Below are 21,228 nucleotides of genomic sequence, written 5' to 3' on the forward strand. Positions count from 1 at the left end.
CATTTCTACAAGAAATCCATCACCAGGCTTAAAATTCTGCTTAAAAGATTACAATGATAAGAAAAATCAGCATACAATCAAAAGGAGGATTTTGGATTAATCAAGAATTTATTCTGATTCATGCCTCTGGCATCATCTTCATGATGGTACCAGCTGCAGATCATTGTTATTGTTGTTACTGATATAAGTGTTGAATAAGTGTATGTCACTTAATCTTTCGTTTTTTTCTGTTTTCACATTCACTCCGTGAACAGCTAATCTTAACTGCTACAATATCGCTTTCTCTAACGTCCTATGGATACCTCTGTTAGTAAAGAGATCAACAGGGCTGAGTGTTCAGGTGGGAGATCATCAACTCACTGGATGACAGAACCAAAACTAGATCGTGGACATTTACCGTTTTGGCTTTATAGGTATAGGTACAGGTTTCGCCCTATCACAGCTGGGATGGACGGACAGATGGAAGTTCAATACGAACAGAGCCTGATGTATTGCACAGGTGTAGCAAAGTATACAGTATGTAGCAAAGTAATAGTTTTGAGATGGTTGAAAGGCAGCGCTCACTCTCTGTGGATGAAAAGAGATATTTTGTTGGACATACCTGTGAAACATTTGACCCTGTCATTTCATAGGATCTTTTAGAAATTGTCTGCAGTAAATGGCATTGCAACAGCAAGGACAGTGCTCTTCACGCCACAGAAATAAAATGTAGTCTCTACTGTGAACCAAAGCATTAAAAAGGCAATAAAGCAAATGCTTGGCTGAGTCAGTGTAAATTTATGAGCTACCTTGTTGCCACATTTCACTTTTCACATGCAGAAAACAATGAGGTATTAATTTGTACAGTTACGGGTACTGTACCTACAAAGGCTCTTCTTGGATGGGTTTTGCTGTTCACCCTCACTGTTGCTAATTCTCTGCATTGCTTAACAGCTGCATGACAGTTCTCCATCTGCGATTTCTCTTCTCGTCACTCTAAGTGTTTGTCTGCATGCGCGTTGGTCGTGTATCATTCCTCTCATTTCAGAATATCTATATCTCACCTAAACACCTCCTTAAGACTGTCAGCAATTTTTTTTTAGCAATGACATCCAAAATTATTTTAATTATTTCCATAAAGCACAGAACAAACCTGATACCGTCTGCATTTTCATTAGAGCAAATCCCATTTCGACTGTGGAAATAGGCTGAGGTAAGACCTCGAGCTGAGTCAATATAGTGCAGTGGTGGGATGAGATTCACTGACACACATCCTGCAGCCCAGATACAATTACTGGAGCTATTGATTGCTGTGTATACAATGCATCACTGAAAAAAAGAAAAAAAAAAAAAAGATCAGACCAAAACAATATTTCTCAAATCTTTGACTAAATGATATATCTGTCTTTTAAACAAGTTCCCACTTAGAGATCCAACCCACAGCAGAAAAGAAGTGGTCAGTACCCTGGACAGCTCCTCCATCCTGCAGAATGACTACTTACTTTTACTACTAGTACTACTACCATTATTACTACAGCACCTACAGAAATCCCAGCTTGTGTGGTGAGGTGTCGATTATTTTTACAGTCTGGTCCTGCAAAATTATCACCCTTGTACAGAAGACAAATGGACAGTCTGCTGCATCTTATACAGTTCCATGTATCATCAGTCATTTGTATTCATATGGAGCCTCTCTTTCTGCCCCCAATTTCTGAGTCACTAACTTGTTGGCTATGTAAGGGCAGTGGCAAAAAAAAAAAAAAAAAAGTTGTGAATGCAAGTGGTCATACAGTCAACTTTTAATTTAATACAGAAAACTGATAGGAAGCAGCTGCTAATTTACCAACTAAAATTAGCATTCATGGAATCACGTTTCAGGCCACTTGGTGAACGTCAGTCTAAAAATCCAGTGTGTGTGTGTCTCTCTAATAATCCTTGAAGGAAATATTCCCCTCTTTAACTGATGCTCATCATCTCGTCCCTTCTTACCTCTGCTATTTGGTGCTGAGCAGGCAGTGCTCAGTGGGTTTTACAGCTGCTTGCGACAGCTGAAAAAACACGAACGAGCTGTAAGAGTGATTCAAAATGATCAGGTTACCTAAACAGTAAGCTGAAACTCACCATAAAGTTCTGTCACTGTTACAGTGATGTGACAGAAATACCAATTAAAGTCATTTTTAAGACTGTAAGTGACAGGTGCATCAAATTCAAGACATTCTTACCTTAATTAGTCAGACAGACAGGCAGAAAGAAGGTGGGAAAGAAAGCAGGGCAATGACATGCAGTAAAGATCCTGCTGGCTAAGAATAACACTGAGGACATGCTGAGGATATTATCACTAAAGTACAATGCACTGTAAAAACTCTGTAATAGCTGCTTTCCTGCAATTTGCAGGACCTGCCTTTTAGAGTGAGTCATTAGAACTCGATCAGGAGTTGTACAAACTGAATTTTAGCTAAATTAGATTTTCAAAATGGCTATGGAAAATAGTGAGTTAAGACAAAGCTCGTTCAGAATGTAGGGTTATATGAGACAAGAATATTAATGGAGAATATTAATGGAGTATTAATTCACTCAGATTCGCAAAGCCAATTTGGGTGGTAATGGAAATAAAAATGAAATCCACTTTTTTATTGCCTTATCTAAGTGGAAACTACCATCCTAATGATGACAAATGAATGACTGAAAGTAAGAATCCAAGTTAAGCTGTTTTTCTCCTGCATTGCGCACAAACACCAGCTACATTCAGGTGCATTCCCAAAGCCTTTTAAATAATGCATGAAATGCCAAATCCCATTGGAAGTATCATTCCACAGGAAGGCCTCTTCAAGCTGTGAGGCTGGTTTCTCCAATAGTGGCCCACAGAGAAGATAAATCTCAAGTGGTAGAATTAAGATTTCCACCCCACAATCAGTACTGCATTTACTGCCAACCTAGTGGCTTCCACTTGCCCTTTACCTCACTGCATGTGGAAAGTACATACTTATGCCCATTCCCCCCAACCCCCCTTTGGATCAGATAGACTCTGTTGCAGTGAGGACAGTCTGTTTCCTGTTGTGAGGGAGGAAACGATCAGAGAGGGCACAGCGAGCGCAAAGAACGCTGACTCAGAGTTTATCAATCTGCCTTTCTGCAAGAGTAAGTGCAACTGGACACGACTGCAGAAACGCATTAGTCCTCTCGTTTAATCATAGCTCCCTGCTTAGCATCAAATAAACACCATCAACTGTGCACCATACAGCTACATCCATTCACACATCTTGCTCCCCATAAATTCTTGTTTGTATGGCTTACTCTAGGTATAACATTTTCTTAACTTTCAGATACATCCCCATGTATCATTAAAGCTTGGGCACTTTTCCCTAAAGCTGTTTTACTTTCCTCACCTCTTTCAGGAAAGACCTGTTCCAATGTAATTATAAACCCATTATTTGTTTTTCACTGTAAAATATTCAGTAGGGTTAGGCCTTGAAGAAATGACTTCTAGCATTTCATTATTTTTAATATAGCTTAAAGGGGGAAAAAAAATAATGCTGGGCCAATAAAGAAAAACATATAGACCCATTTCCTTACTTTTACTCAGAAAAATATCATAAGTTATTATAGTTTTTTTCAAAAGGTGTTTGATTGATGACATTCCACACAAGACTGAGGGATTATATTTAATACTACAGGCAAACATTGCTGTACCATATATTTGTATTATTATTCTCTTACTGTACTTTCAGTTCTACCATCCTGCAACTTTAAAAATCAAGACCTGCAGCACCTGACCTCACCTCTGACCATGCTTGACAAAGGTAAGAGTTGGAATTCTATTATGAACCTCACAGTCCTTAACCGACCTGCTTAGACCAAAGTTATTTCCAAAGTTACCTAAACAGTTACTGGGTTTACTGAATAAATATACCGTGTAATTCTGCAGTAAGCGTGGCAGTCATGAAGCCCTTTAAGCTTTTGCGATCAAACCCCTTCAAGCTGTGAAGAAAAAGAATAAATCACATCCTGAGTTACACTCAATTTACAAAAAACTTTCTACTGAAAACAGAACAGCCCTTCTTGCAATTTTGTGGCTCTTGCCTCCATTCAGAACAATGTCACCAAATGATCAATGACTTGAACCTGTGGTCGACTCTAACAGCTCACTCACACTGACAGGTTCCTCAGAGGAACGCTGAAGCGCGACATTCTTGTACAATATTTTCGATATTTACTGTTGATATTTTATAAGAACACTGCAGTCAAGACACACCATCTCAATGTTTGATGTAGATTTTACACTTGCTTCTCTGGTAAGATGTTTCTGTGTCTTTATTTCTGCTTCCCTTTAAAGGTTTGTTTACCCCCAGTCAAATACATAAATAAGAACATTTATCAAGTGTTAGGTGCCTCAGTGCAACACAGACTTGTCCATATTACTGAGACCTAAATGATCTGTATTAATCAACAGCTAATTAAAAGCACAAATGTGTCTGGCTAAGCAGATCTAATGAGTCCCGTTCTCTGTAGTGGTTTGTTTCTCATGGCGCTGTCAAATTATGTATCTCTGAGGAGTTACTGGTGCATGACCCCCACAGGCTGTCAGCTCCTGCTTAAAAAGGAGGGTGGTAATTTTTCACAAACACACATCTGTAGGCACATACACACTTGTACAAGAAAACTGCTCAAAACTGCCTTCTTTTCAGCCCACTTTAATTTCTCATGATCTACTCTGACATTGGAGTAACAGTCAGAGACTTTTCCTGCCTAAGACAGGATTTTCAGAAAAGGTTCAAAACATTCTTTGTCAATTTTTTTGTATCATAATTAGCAAAAGGTTTTCAGTGGGTTCTTTCAGAAAAACTCTTTTCTAAGGAGCCAAGCTATTGAAATCGTAAATGGACTAGTTCTTATAGAGCGCTTTTCTACTCTTGTTGAGCACTCAAAGCGCTTTATACAACACGTTTGCATTCACCCATATATGCAACCACTGTTTTTTCTACATCAATGTGCTTTCTATATTCACACACACACACACACACACTCTGATGATTGCATCGGAGAGCAACTTGGGATTCAATACCAAGGATACTTTGGCATGCAGAGTGGAGCAGCCGGGAAACGAACCACCGACCTTCCGATTAGTAGATGACCTGCTCTACATCCTGAGCCACAAATCGTCTCCATTTCTGGTTCGTCTTGCAGGTTTCACAGTTTCATCACAGCCAGGTGAGCAGCTGGCCAATGTTAGAAGATAAGTTCGTCACTTCCATTCAAACTATAACTTTTGGCAATCATTTGGGGAATACACACTTTTTCCTAGTGACTGCTGAAGTCCCAGTCCAGCAGGTCTACTGGTCAATCATTTTCCAAGCAACTGCCATTAACCTCCAGCAACCACTCACAACCAGTTGGAGAATGCAAATTTTTCCCTCATAATGGGTGGTTGTCAGCGGATGACACTTTAGACCTGTGTGACTGGGACTTTAGTGGTGCCTTGATTGAAAATTGTCACACGTCCAAAATAGCAGACAAGTTAATGTCATGTGACTAGTGGTCAAATGTCTGCAAAACCTCTGGCTTGACCTCTGTAAACACTTTCCTACTGAGTTTATGGGCTCAGTCACTCAATTGGGGTCATATTAAAAGAAAAATTTAAGTCTGTTTTGTACATTTTTGTCATACCACATTTTAAAATGGAGCTTTACCTGCGGTATGTGTCATGATCCTGGGGCAGTGGCCCAATGCACCTTATGTTTCTTTGAGTTGTATTGTTTAGTTTTGAATTAGGATTTTAGTTTGTCATTGTTTTCTGTTTAGTTATCTGTGTTAGTTCCTGTTTCCCTCATGTTGTCTTTCCCGTGGTCTGTGCTCAGGTCTTTGTGTTATCCCTCCGGTGTAGAGTCTGTGTTGTTTTGATTCCCATGTCCTCCTGTTTGGTTAGTGTTCCTGTGTCTGTTTTTGTTTGTCATGTCTTTGTCCCTTATCTCATGTTTTGTTTCTCTTCCCAGTGTTTCCCTGAGTGTTGCATTTAGGTTTCTTTTTTGGTCATGTTTAGGTTCCCTGTATGTGTCAAGTCTGCGTGTACCTTGTTTGGTTACTTCCTGTTTTATTTTGATAGTCCTTTGTCCTATGTGCTTGTGTTTAGATTTGCTTCCCCTTGTCTCATCTGTGTAATTATGTTCAGCTGTGCCCCTCACCTGTTGCCTGTTCCCTCGTTACCCCTTTGTGTATTTATTGTCTGCGTTTCTCCTTGGGCCTTGTCGCATCTTTGTTTGTTCACCGTGCTGTGTGCCTTTACGCTTTGTGTTCATGTTTATGGCTCAAGTTCATGGTGATGCCTCAAGTTATGTTATGTTTTGCCAAGCAAAGTTTTGCTATTAAAGCCTAAGACTTTAAAATTAAGCTTGTCGCCTTGCGAGCCCTGCTTTGAGGTCCTCTGCCTTGTCGGCCACAGCATCAAACCCTGACAGTATGAAACTTGGCTAAATACTTGTCGATCACAAATCGTTAGCCGCTTCACAGTCAGACCCACCCCAGCTTGTCACATTCACTTTTTTGCAACCAAGATGGAGATGGTGGAAATGCTCATCTTGAGGCTTCAAAACGAGACTTCGGAAACCAACAGGTGACATCAGGGTAGATACGTCCGACTTTTAGACTGTGTATGAGAAAAACTTGACATAGCAAAACAACTGCTCCAACAGAGGCAGCAACAGCTGGGTGACGTCTCTATTTCAGAATGTGTGCTCTTCAGCCTTGAGGACAAAGTGTCCATAATTTCAAAAAATTTTGTTTTATAAGACTACAGGACAGTTGAGCACTGGCCCAGAGGAGGCAGCAGTCGGTTTGTTTTTTCTTTGCATGGTATTATTTCTGGATGCAGAAACACATTTCTACTACACAATAATGTATGTTTTCAGTAAAATGCTGCCTGAGGGGCCAAAGAGTGTGGCCATTCAGTATTAGTTCTAGCTTTGTTCATTTCATACAGGGATTTCTCTGGATTCTCTGCCTCTTTAAAAGGGAACTCCCAAAAATTCTTTGCAATCCGACTTCAGTCTTAAATTGTTAAACTCTTTGCAGCCACAATATTTGACAAAGCACTGAACTCTTTCCCAGAGGAAGCTCTTTTTATAACTAATTACTGTATTTACATGATTACACATACATTGTTTTCCCTGAAAACAGGCTTTTGGAATCAAATTCAAAATTTGTTTAATTTTTCATTTTGCTGTATTTCAAACATAAGCAGAATCAGAAATACTAGAATAGCATCTAAATAATATCTTACTTTTTTCCCAGAAATTTAAAGCACTTGTTCAGGTTACAAACAAGTGCACTGCCCTTTTCTCCCGCTTTGAATCCGAGTGGTTTTAAACACCTGACCCAACACAGTGAGCTGGATACAGGGGAATCTCGCTCTTATTCAGGCTGCATTCCTGAACATATTGCTTGGATTTGGTTGAGTCTCTTGCAAAGTCAGGTGTCATAAAGAACAAGAAAAGAAGTGCACTCCATCTGCAAGCATCGAAACACACATACTGTAATCCAGCACCTGAGTGGAAGCAATTGAACCTGTTAAACCAGCAAGTAACCAGCAAAGTAAACATACTAGCTACACATACTAGCTAAGTACTCACAACAGAAAATTCAGCCCAGCCATCTGTAAGGAGGTCTGTGTTGATATCTATCCATGGTGACTAAGAAGAGTGTGTTTAAGCAGTAGCTCATCTGTGTTTAACTGTTGACTCAGCCTCCACCTTGTCAGCTATTCTCGCTCTCTCTCTCTCACACACACACACACACACACACACACACACACACACACACACACACACACACACACACACACACACACTTGGCAGAAAACTAGTGGCAGCATTTCAAACAGCTCTCCACAGGTACTATGCTACAAATTGCCTTTGATTCAGCTGCTGCATCAGCTGGTTTTGACAGCTGTGAGGCGGATAATTGGTTCAACTGTGAAGAAATAAAGAATGAACAGGCAACTACACTTTGGCCTTGTGGCCGCTACAAGTGTGCTGCTTTAGTGCTGATCGCAGTTTGTAATAATAAAGCAAAAACTCGAGGGAATAGAGAACAATTCATCATCTATGAATCTTTTTCCATTTTTGCCAGTTTTATGATAAACAGAAAATTTTAGTACATTTTTAGTGTACATAATATTGTAGCTATATCGCAAAAAGCTGTTTTGTCCACATGAACATTTTTTGGTTTGCTTTCTTTCTGAAAACAACTTTAACTATGAGATCAGACAGAAAAAAAAAAACCCGTCGTGGTAATGAATTACCTGTAAACCACGAGTGCTCTGTTACCTCACACACAATATTTTATTCTAATACATGAAATCTCTGTACATCTGTGGGTTTGTTTCTTTGTCCGCAAACTCCTCCTACACAATCAGGAGCTGAGCAACCAAACCTGGCTCACAGGTACATCTCAGACCCCTGAAGGCTCGCATTTGTATTTGATATTATGATGTCACCATGCAATCACCTACTAACAGGCTAAAATAATCTTTTTTTTTTTTTTTAAAAGCATCTATGCACCTATAAGACCTTATAAAGCATCCTATTGTTTTATTTTCATGACAACATCATCTCATTTATTGCCACAAAACATGAATTATACACAATATATGATAATGTCGTCACGTTGCCTAGCAACTGCCTAGCAATGGGCTAAAATGACCCATTTTTTTGCATTTATGCACCTACAACACCATATAAAAGCATTGTTCATTTTCATTTCATGGCCAACAGCAAGAATAGGCCAAACAGTACTGTAGCATGGCCATGTACTAGATCTTTTGATCTGCAAAACAGCTGTTCAGCACTTGGAGAAGTAAGGATGTGTTCTTTACTTCCTGCACAGAGTAAGGTGAGACTGTTCATATACATCACTAAATATAACACTACCATCAGCAGCTGAGTAGATTAAATTATTACAAAGAACAAAAAGAGAGGAAAACAGACATGAGAAGTTGGGTTTATATGAGTCTACCATTTTAACGATACAAGCATGTTTACTTATGCCTCAATATTATTCAACACACATTAGCTGCACACAGACCTGTTTGTTTATCCCTGAAGTTCCTGTTCATAGATCATTCAAGCAGAAAGCACGAGCCACACGGTCGGCTTTCGTGCAGTCTTGTTTTCACTCATTTCATTCATTGAATCAGCGTGTAATCACAATTCAAAGATTGTTGGCTTTGAAACAGATGACTCAAATGTGGATTCAATACCATGAAAAAAAAAATATTTGGCCCCTTCCAGTCTTCTTAGTTTTTTGCAGATTTGTCACACTCACGTGTTTCAGATCAAATTGTTTAATATTAATAAAAGATAACCAGAGTAAATACAAAGTGAAATTTTTAAATGATGATTTCATTTATGAAGGGAAAGAAAGCTATCCAAATCTACCTGGCCCGATGTGAAAAAGTAACTGCCCCACCCCCCACCCCAATGGTGACCTTCCCAGAACTGGCTGGCATACCAAAATTACTCCAAGAGAGCACCAACAACTCATCAGGTCACAAAGGAACCCAGAACAACATCATGATTCAACAATAAGAGAGACTGGGCAAAAATGGCATCCATGGGAGAGTTCCAATGAAAAAAAACACTGCTGACCAAAAAGAACACAAAGGCTCGTCTCACATTTGCCAAAAAAAACATCTAGATGATCCCCAAGACTTTTGGGAAAATATTTTGTGGACTGATGAGACACAAGTTGAACTTTTTGGAAGTTTTGGCATAAAACTAACAGCATTTCATAAAAAGAGCATCATGCCAACAGTCAAACATGGTGGTGGTAGTGTGATGGTCTGGGGTTGCTTTCTTGCTACAGGACCTGGACAACTTGCTGTAACTAATGGAATTATGAATTCTGCTCTCTACCAGAAAATTCTGAAGGAGAACGTCCGGCCTTAAGTTCGTGCCCTGAAGCTAAAGCACACGCGGGTTATACAGCAGTACAATGATCAGAAACACACCAGGAAGTCCATCTCTGCATCACTCAAAAAAAAAAAAAACAAACAAACCAAAAAACCAAAAAGAAGGTGGTATTTGAGTGGCCAAGTCAAAGGTCTGGACTTAAATCTGTTTGAGATGTTTTGGCATAACAAACAGGCAATTCATGCCTCTAGTGTGGCTGAATTAAAACTATTCTGCAAAGAAGAGTGGGACAAAATTCCTCCACAGCGATGTGAAAGACTCACTGCCAGTTATTGCAAATGCTTGATTTCAGTTCTTGCTGCCAAGGGTGCCACAACCAGCTATTAGGTTTAGGGGGCAGTTACTTTTTTTTCACACAGGGCCCAGTAGGTTTGGGTAGCTTTTTCCCTTAATAAATGAATATCATTTAAAAACAGCATTTTCTATCTACTCAGGTTAGCTCTGTCTAATATTACAATTAGTTTGATGATCTGAAACAGGCGTGAGAAACATGCGAATGCAAAAAAACAAAAAAAACAAAAACAAATCAGAAATATTTTTTGACAGCACTGTACATTAGCCTTATCCTGTCCGTGTTATGGAATTTCAGAACATCATTACTATCAAATCACTCAGGAATTCATATCAAGACTTTTTACTTACTAAATTTAAAATCAAGCTGAGTTTGGTGATTTAAACAAATATGATTGACTATAATCCTAAGGTTTTTTTGTTGTACCAGTAACCCTGTGAGGTAACAGTGTTCAATATAGCCATAATTATCCTTCCTTATGGGACAACTAGCAACATCAAAGGACACAAAACAACATTAACTGTGTCTTAATAGGCCTGATTAAGGAAACTAGAGGTCAGTGTCTGGCTTTCTTCCAGCAAGACTGCGGTCATGCTGACGAAGAACAGTCTATTACACATAAAGGCAGCCTGCAGTTGATTTTGAGTGCAGGTTTCAAATTCTCTTTGGCCACTGCCTGAAATTTATAGGTGAGTCTGGATGCAAATCATCCCTGTGTAGACATTAATTTAGTAGAGGTATTTCATTAGAGGGGGCTTTGCTGGAGAGAGGGAGTCCATGTGCTCGTAAATTTAGTTTGGCACACTGATTGTTCAGCAGATCACTGAGTAAATGAGTGGACATCGCCAGCCACAAGAAGCAGCTTTCTCCATTATGCTATTATTTCCAGCCATGTGGTCCCAAAACACATGCTAAAGCTGTTACAGTGGCTTGGGGTGAACTATTTATGAACCTGCCAATCTCCAGTCTACAGGCTCCATAGAAGGGGCTCAGGAAGGGCAGCTAAGGTTTTCTTAGGCAGCAAATTACAGCAAAGAAACCCAAGACATAGCATCTATAACCCACAAAGAAAACAACACAAAACTAGTAATAACACTGACCAACAGTACTGACCAAAATCAGCTATCTGAAAGAACATTTATCAAGTACTTCAGTATCTACTGATTCAATAGGAGAGCCTAACTCCAATAACTCCTGAAAGGCTCAGTTACAAGAGCCGGATCTGCAAAGTAATGAGACAAATAAAATTAAGAAAACCAAAGCTTTAAACATTAAAATGAAAAATTAATTATTTATTTTATGAATGGGAATCACAGAGCAGCTCACAGTATGATATGACAATGATATTGACAGTAATACTGATAATGACAGTATCACAATACTGTGATTCTGCAATATACTGCAAGACAATAACAAAACAACCCAGTAACTTGAACCCGGGCCGCTGCACTCTGGCCATGTGGCATATGGTCGCCTGTTCACACAATGAGCTAAACTGGAGCCTCTGACAACTACTTTTGCACAGGTCACCTGATAGGAGGCAACCTTTCTGCAAACAGTCACAGTCTCACTTGGACCGACTTCAATCACTCTCAGACAGATTGCCGAAAGTTTGCAAATTATTGGTGTCTAATTTATAAGTGCAGACAGACTGCCAACATGTTGCCAACAGTCTGAATGAGTCTTTGTCAATGAGCACAACTCGAGGGGACTCGACTCAATTGGCTGTGAGCTGGTTGCATTCTGGTTAGAGTCCTATAGAACAGGGAGGTTGCTGAGCACAATTGTAATAGTTAAATATGAATTTCTATTAAATGTGAATTACTGTATGTAGACATCAACAGATATGTGATTCTCAATCACCTATCACAGTTAACTGCAATATTAATCAGAAACAGATTGCATGCAATCACCAACTTAACCCCATTCAATCGCAGACTGACTCCATCATATGGCAACATTTATGGCAGGTTTTAGTTACCCTGTTGGCATGCTTGACAATCTAATTTTGTCAGCTACTGAAACACTAACTTTGGAGACATAAATTGCAGTTGAAAAAAGGTGATAGATTGCAATATATGTTATTGCAAATACTCAGCATATCACAAGATGTTAAAAATCACAAAAACAGGGTATCACGAGTGTCGTATTGTGATAGCAGTGTATCATGGAGTGTCTGGTAAAAATTTGTATCACAAGAGTGTGACGGGATATATTGCCATAATTGTGGTCTGTCCCACTCCTTATTCATTTATTTCAAATTTGGCATATGTCCAGTGTTGTTAAACTTTTAAAGAAAACCGGAATCCCTCAAACACATTTTGGAAAAGATGGAAATGAAATATGCAACTGCTGTCAAACATATTAAGCTGCAGAGCATGAGCATCAAAGCAATCGCAGTTTACTAGCAGCTCGATATACGCAGTGACTGTAAATTAATCTGTAAAACATATACTGAAATCCATTTCCTGCCTAAAAATGTTCTCCTTGTCCTCACAACCCTATAGAAAGTGTAACTATGCAGTCAGTTTCTTGGCAAACAACCAAGCTGAGCTCTGCACATAATCAGCAACTCGAGCAACTTGCTGCTCATTCACCAGCATTTGAAAGACTTGCTTGAGCACTGGAGTTTGAAATTATTTCTTGTGTTATAGGTTAATAATTAATCACTCAAGAGTACATATACTTCTTTTGCTCACTTGGATTCACATTCATTTTCAAGGACTGCCTGAAAAAAGGAAAAAAAAAAAGAAAAAAATTCCTCAAAGCCTTCTCCCACAGCCATTGATCTCAAATTTCACATTTTTGAGATATGACACACCTCTGAATTTTCCTCTATTGTTTCAACACATAATTGTGACAGATTACCAAAGCAATCTGTCACCAAAGCAAAGCAATACCAAAAAACACCTGCATTTAAATCCCCCTTTCGTGGGGAAAAAAAAAAAAAAAAAAAAAAAGACGTATCAGCTGTTTGTCATCTACAGCTGAAGAAGTTATCTCTCCAGCAATCACATCAACATCCCAAAATTTTGTTTATACTCGGTTGGCTATCTGGACCTGGGACAAAGGCCGATTGCTAAATGTGAGCTGGCAGATGCATCCACCCAGCTCCGAGATAAGAAATGAAAGTATTAGCAAACACTATTCCACCCCAAACCCCAGAAGGATCACGGTGGATCCACTCTGACTACACCAGCACCTCCCCCTGCATCACACAAGGACAACATTTTTCACAATTGCTGGAACTATTTTATTAAAAATTTAATTTGTGGCTCTAATTGTCTTTAATCACTTATGAGACTTACCGGCCATGTGTGGCTGAAGATCTGCCACAGTCTCAACATAAGTGCACGTGTAATCACTTATCATTAAGGTGTACAGCAAAAACTTGCAACCTTGTCTTGAAATGCCTGTAATTTAATTCCACTGTGAGTCCAAGAGATGCAAGAAACTTTAGAGGGCTGTTAAAAACAAACTCCATTAGGAAAGAAGCTATATGGTCAGCAAATACTGTTGAACTAAAAGGCTGATAAGGCAGGTAACCCAAGAGCAAGAAGAAACGTAATATGTATGTGATTGTTGACTCTTGCCTGAGTGCTACATATACAGTGGCTTACAAAAGTATTCATACCCCTTGAACTTTTCCATATTTTGTCACATTACAACTACAAACATAAATATATTGCACTGGAATTTAATGTGAAAGACCAACACAAAGTGGTATACAATTGTGAAGTGGAAAGAAAATTATACATTTTCAAAACATTTTTTACAAATAAAAAAGTGAAAAGTGTGGTGTGCAAAAGTATTCAGCCCCCTTTTCTCTGAGTGCAATAATTGCATTCAGAAGTTGCCTGATGACTGCTAATGACTAAAAAGAGTCCACCTGTGTGTAATCTAATCTCAGTACAAATACAGCTGCTCCGTGAAGGCCTCAGAGGTTGGTTAAGAGAATATTGGGGAGTAAACAGCATCATGAAGTCCAAAGAACACACCAGACAGATCAGGAATAAGGTTGTGGAGAAGTTTAAAGCAGGGTTAGGCTATAAAAAGCTTTCCCAAGCTTTCAACATCTCACGGAGCACTGTTCAATCCATTATCCAGAAATGGAAAGAGTATGGCACAACTGTAAACCTACCAAGACAAGGCCGTCCACCTAAACTTACAGGCTGAACAAGGAGAGCACTGATCAGAGATGCAGCCAAGAGGCCCATGGTGACTCTGGACGAAATGCAGAGATCCACAGCTCAGGTGCGGGAATCTGTCCACAGGACAACTATTAGTCATGCACTGCACGAATGTGGTCTTTATGGAAGAGTGGCAAGAAGAAAGCCATTGTTAAAAGAAAACCATAAGAAGTCCAGTTTGCAGTTTGCCAGAAGCCATGTTGGGGACACAGCAAACATCTCGAACAAGGTAATTTGGTCAGATGAGACCAAAATTGAACTTTTTGGCCAAAATGCAAAACGCTATGTGTGGCGGAGAATTAACACTGCACATCACTCTGAACACACCATCCCCACTGTCAAATATGGTGGTGGCAGCATCATGCTCTGGGGCTGCTTCTCTTCAGCAGCGACAGGGAAGTTGGTCAGAGTTGATGGGAAGATGGATGGAGCCAAATACAGAGTAATCTTGGAAGAAAACCTGTTGGGAGTCTGCAACAGACTTGAGACTGGGGTGTCCTTCCAGCAGGACAACGACCCTAAACATAAAGCCAGGGCTACAATGGAATGGTTTAAAACAAAACATATTGATGTGTTAGAATGGCCCAGTCAAAGTCCAGACCTAAACCCAATCGAGAATTTATGGCAAGATCTGAAAACTTCTGTTCACAAACGCTCTCCATCTAATCTGACTGAGCTTGAGCTGTTTTGCAAAGAAGAACGGGCAAAAATTTCAGTCACTAGATGTGCAAAGCTGGTGGAGACATACCGTAAAAGACTTGCAGCTGTAATTGCAGCAAAAGGTGGTTCCACAAAGTATTGACTCAGGGGGGCTGAATACTTTTGCACACTGCACTTTTCAGTTTTTTATTTGTAAAAAATGTTTTGAATCATGTATAATTTTCTTTTCACTTCACAACTGTATACCACTTTGTGTTGGTCTTTCACATTAAATTCCAGTGAAATATATTTATGTTTGTGGTTGTAATGTGACAAAATATGGAAAAGTTCAAGGGGTATGAATACTTTTGTAAGCCACTGTAGAAACTGACTGTAAATAATTCGTATTCTGTTAGTTCTGCTAAACCATCTACAGAGGATTGCAGTCACCCAGGTAGGCAAGTCGCGAAATAGCAGGATCTGTGCAAGAGGATTTTTTTTTTTGGTATTTTTGCAGCAGTTGTCCATCCTGAGAACCTGACTGACAATGTTACAAGAGCCTTTTCTGTACAGTTCACTGATAAATGGGTTTACTCTTCACCACAGGTTCCACTATCAGTTTCACATCACACTTCCTGCTCTCTGTGTTGTTTCCAAAAGAGCGCAAAGAGAAAAATGTACAAAAATACAGGGAAAAGCCTTCCATTTATAGCCAGCCAGAGACAGCAGTAAACAAGGTAATGAGTCATTCAGAAGATTTTTTTTTTTTTTTTTTTACACTGGTTGTGTTTTCTTTTCTTTTTTCTTTCCCATCAAGAATGTACTTACAGATGTCATTTTCAGCTAGCACTAACTGAACCTGTCAACACAGCTTAACACTTTCCATATACAGTATGAACACACGCCACAAACTCTATTCAAGATCACTATCTAATAAAAAATAAGACATGCTGTTGCTGCATGCAGACAGCTGCTATCGGATGACAAACTGAAACTAAAAAAGAAAGAGAAAAAAAATGGCTTTTTTGATCCGTAAAATACAATAAAGACTAAATTCACTACATATTAGTGGGTGCAACAACAAGAGTTAGAGGTAATGGACTTAATCTTGTGAAAAGAAATAAGCAAATCCTCCTACCAACCCCCACCGTGCTTTTTTCCCCTCCTAATAAAAAGTTTAACATACAGCATGAGCTCAGCAGTTACCTTTCTGGTCTCATGGGAACATATCCAACATCTTTCAGTGGGGAACCACAGCATGCTGAATGCTACTGCATGTGAACTGGGTAAAAGACATCATTATGAATCCCAGTTAATTAATTACATCAAGTTTTCTGAAATAATGTGTTTAAAATGTGCAAATGAGTCATTATCTGGCTAAATATGTGCCAATTATACTTTTTTAGAACAAATCTGACATATGAAAGTCAAAGTTTTTCACAGAGGGGATTCTGGAAATCTCTCCATCATTCCAGAAATCTGAAAATACTGTCAACAACCAGAATGAGTCCATTGTTGTGTTTTTTGATTATAGTAAACTGTAGACAGGAATAAGTCTGGAAAGTTTGAAAATTTCTGACTCGGAATACAACAAAAATGTATTTTTAGGTGTCAATGCTTTTTTTTGGGGGGGGGGGGGGGGGGGGGGGGGGGGGGGGGGGGGGGGGGGGCAATTTGCATATGAAAATTGTGTCTCACAGCTGTAACCGTAAAAAATTCTTCAGTTACTAACATCAACACAGTTCTTCTTTGTCATGCAAGTTCCGTGACATTTTATATTTAAATAGGCAAATGAGGTAAAGTCTTATTGCGTGCTCATTTGAATAAATACCCAACATATTAAAGTGTAGTACAATGTACACCCACATTTTCCTTCTGCTAGTCTGAGAGAAAAAAAAAAAAGATGCAATGGAAGTCAAAAATATCAACATTTAACACCATGACAAAAAAACATGTAACGTCTCGCACTAAATTCTAAAAAAGTAAAACAACAATGCACACAGGGGACTCCTGTCTGTGGGGGCTGGGTGGAGTCTTACGAAGGTAGTGATCATAATCTCTAAAAAAAAATACAAATAAAAAAAAACTCAAGGAATTTCAAACGTCGCTTATCCCAAGAAAAACAATTCTTCCAGTGTTGCCAAAGAAACCACTCACACGTCTGCGTGTCAAACATAAGGTGATGAGACAGTTACGGTGACTTACTATAAAGAAAATGTTTTCAAACTTTGTTTCTGGTTAAACAAAAGCAATGTAAAACCTTAATTAGGGAGCTTTAGATGTAGTCAGATTTTGACATCTTTAAAACAAAAAAAAAAAAAACAGGCAGACTGTTTTTCTAAGTTAAGTTGAGCATCTCTTGGGGTTTATAGCCAATATATAGTCATGAATTGGTGCTCTAGTTAGTTGATACTTAATATTCTTCTTTATTTCTTGGAAAGACAGTAAAAAAAAAAAAAAGGGGCTTTTTCAGAGGGTCAGTCTATGCCTCTAGAGGAGACAGACAGCTGGCCTAGTTTGGGGAAATTACTTGTTTTTCTGGTAAGGTATTTGCCTTCCTTTCTGTACTTTTAATGCTAGTCACTTCCTGATTACATAACTGGAATGACAACTACCACAGTAAGAGGAAAGAGGACATGCCTGACACAGCAAAGAAAGCTTTGTCTGTGTTCTCAGCATAATGTAAAAAAAGGAAAAAAAGACTGCCTTGACATTGGTGGACAAACATGCTTTGCCACGTATGATGCGTGTCTGTTTGAACATTATCATCTGCTGTTTGCAGATGATTTTGACATTCGGGTATTCGGGCATGTGATGTTTGATTTGCACTGAAGTGTTTTAACAGCTCATTGTGATCACAGTGAGCATCAGCATACATATGTTTGAAGCCATTGTTAAGATAAGATGGCAGGCAGCTCCTCCTGAAGAAAGAAACGAGTGGACACGTTGTCTGTCTGCACTGAGGGTAATCATACAGGTCTTACAGCTGCCTTTCTTTGGCCAGTGTTTGTTGTGACTGAGCTACAATGACGAGCTCTGGGTGGTAAAAATAGAAAAAGGAAACAGCAGAAACAAGCAGCAAAATGAGGTTTGTCTACTGAGCAGTCCAGAAGGCTCTTATTGATAGAAAATGAGCTTCTTTGCTGTGTTGGGAGATGTGAATGATAGCACTAGAATTGGTGACATTTTCAGAATAGCTGCCATTACAAACTGAATTTTAGTTTAGTGAGATTGTGATTAATGCACTGAACTAAAAGCCATCTAAATATTGCATGTTAACAAGCATTCCAACATGCTCTAATTAGCAATAAACAAAGTACAGGTAAGGCTGACAGGAATCTTAATGGTTTCGCTGGTAATTAGTTGCAAAACTAAATACCTTTTGGTAAAAATGTGTGTACAGGACTTTGGTGCACACACACATAAATATAAATATTTATTTCAATGTGTGTGTGTGTGTGTGTGTGTGTACACACCAAAGTGGTGGATCAACTATGCTACAGACAAGCACTGCCATCCCTAGAGCCATGCTGCTGGCATGGGTGACACCAAACCTCCCAATGGTATCAACACACGTCTCCTAGTCTTTCTAAAGCTGCTCGCTCCTCCTTACAGAGGTATGCATAGATACTGCCAAACAAGAGAAGACTCCCAGTGTGGGAATTCCTCGGGAATAACAGTTACTCAGAACACATTTGGGCCTCTTTTTTTCTTGCTGACTGTTACTGTACCAGTGTCCGGGACCTTGCTCCACAGGGGGGAGGGATGGCTAGACAGTTTAATTTCCAAGCATAGGCTATTTAAATCCCATTTTCTCTTTACTAAAATGACCTTTGCAGATCTTAGAATCAGTCTTGCTTAAGGCAGCTGCATTCCTTAAATTACTCACTGCACTTAAATGACATTTTAAATCCTGCATCCTCCATAAACCCCACTTTACATTATTAACAGCTGTCATATTTCATTAAGTTCACTGGGGTAATCACCGGGTCCTCAGTAACCTTTGTGCCAGTCTACCACAACGGGACTAAAATAGTGTTCAGACACTGTGACAGCACAGAATGAGATGGTGACAGGTCCCCCCCCCCCCCCCCCCCCCCCCCCCCCCCCCCCCACCACCACCAAAATCATCCAGAATACTCGAGTGAGATTTACAGATGGAGTGCACTAAAGGTCAGTGTTACAATGTCCCAATCTCAAGAGTCTGGCTTTATCAGCTGGCAAAGTCATACAGTCCATGAGTCATCAGTATTGATTTGCTGCCACTGATCTTCATGACTCGAACATGCCCCTGGAGATGAAGGTCAAGCACAATCACATGATCCTGCAGAGAGTCAAAACGGAGTTCAGTGTCTGCATGCTGAAGTATTTTGGAGATCCAGCCAACAGGGAGTGAAATTTAACACAAATGGTACAGGAAGGGTACTGAGAGTGTCCCCCTATCAAGGCTCTACTAAGACTACTAACAGATGCCCCACAACTGTCCTACCTACTCTGCTCCGCCTGGGGCTTAACCCTCTGGGTCAGTCTTAAACCATTATTCAGCCTATGCGTGACGTTTCGCCGTGTTTGTCTATGCATATCAAATCCTGCTTCAAGATCCGTGAGTGACCTTTCAGCGAGTTCAAACAATATCCAGTAAGTTTAAAAGTCTAGTTTTAAATTAAAAAAAAAAAAAAAAAAAAGAAGCTTTTCACAAGTGTACAGAACCACGAAAATGTTTGTGTAATTTACAGCGTCTCGTCTGCAGACCTCTAGATCTCTCCCACCACTGAGAGATCTAGAGGTCTCAATACACTCAATAGGTCTCAATACACTCCTTCACGCAAAAGGGGGAGAAAAAAAACTGCTGTGGAGTTTAAGATATATGTGCTGTTTGTTTGCTGAACATAACACATAATGACGGTGGCTGCTGTGGCCAGTTTTAGATCCACCAATTGCCATTTTCGCTTGGTCGCCAACATGAATGAAAAGAGAGAGTCGGTTCCAAAGTAAGTAGCTGCTCTGCTCAGCTGTGTGCAAAATACTGTAGCTCCACGCACTTTGGGTCTGATTCAGCATTAATTACTTTTATCACATTTCTAACTTTTCTAAAGACAAACTGAGTAAACACAGCTTGACAGAATTCAGTTAAGTTTGACAGAAGCAACGTGAGATGCTGTTGTGTCTTACTTTTCCTGCGTGGCGTGCTCCTTTATGGCTCCCAGCGCGGAGAGGCTGTTGCTGCCCTGCAGCAGCCTGCAGGTTGCCAGGTGCCGCTGGTACTGCTCCTTCAAACAGGCGTTCTCCGTGCATAAGTCGGACACTTGCTGCTCCAGCTCCTCTATCCTTCCCCTCTGCCTTTCCAGCAACTCCTGCTGGGTCTCGATTATTTTATTAAGCTCCTTCAAATACTCCGCAGCCCTAGTAGGGTTCTCCGTTGGGCTTTCCATGTCGCACCAACTGCCTTTTTTTTTTTTTTTTTTTTTTTTTCTTTGCGCTGTGGGTCCCTGTCGTAACGCCGAAGCCGGGGAGATGGTCCTCTGTAGTCCAGGCTGGGGGGGTTTAAGCGCAACAATTCAGTGCGTTGCGCCTTTTACGCCTCGTCATTGTTTTTAAAACGATGTGGGTGATAAAATCCGAATCAGAAATACTCCCCGGGTACACGCGTTTCCAAGTCCCACTGCACAAAACTAGAGACTACTCACCTATCAGGCTGGAAACGTCAAGCGGGCATCAAAATATCAATCAACCCAATGTGACAGACTTCATCGTGAGGATCGCGGCTGGTTCTCTCTTAAGTCTGCTTGTTCCTCCCGTTGGCAACGCGGTATGACATTTTCTGTTAGGTGCCTCTCGCTCCATGCTGTTCCCGTGACTTTTCGTAAACAGACGCTGGCCGACGGAGTAGGCGGGGTTTTCAAGTTTTATGAATCTGCTGCTCGCAGGCAGAGGTAATTACTTTCCAGCTAATGCAGGGAGGTAAATGAATGTTGAGTTTGTCGGGAGCTCCGTTTTTCCCACCCTTTCCCATTTCGGCAGATTTATTTCCAGCGCACGTCCTCTTCTGCAGGCAGACACACGCATCATCTGTTCTCTCTGACAAGCATTCATATTGCAAAGAGACGCACGCATTTTGATCAATTTTTGATTAGGCAGAACTTTTGTTGCGCGGTATTCCGTCTGT

The 21,228-nt window shown here is 40.0% G+C and overlaps 1 protein-coding gene across 1 annotated transcript in view; it reads right to left on the reverse strand.

Annotated features, from left to right (window-relative positions):
• The window catches only part of LOC115782662 (IQ motif and SEC7 domain-containing protein 1), a 101,803-nt gene extending 80,943 nt beyond the window's left edge, over positions 1-20,860 (reverse strand). Inside the window, 2 exon segments of the mRNA XM_075074382.1 lie at positions 20,235-20,596; positions 20,750-20,860. Coding sequence (XP_074930483.1) covers positions 20,235-20,494 — 260 coding nt within the window. The 5' untranslated portion in view covers positions 20,495-20,596; positions 20,750-20,860.
• Positions 20,861-21,228: the final 368 nt, after the last annotated feature.

Source organism: Archocentrus centrarchus, chromosome 7 (genome assembly GCF_007364275.1).
Source record: "Archocentrus centrarchus isolate MPI-CPG fArcCen1 chromosome 7, fArcCen1, whole genome shotgun sequence".
Lineage (NCBI taxonomy): Eukaryota > Metazoa > Chordata > Actinopteri > Cichliformes > Cichlidae > Archocentrus > Archocentrus centrarchus.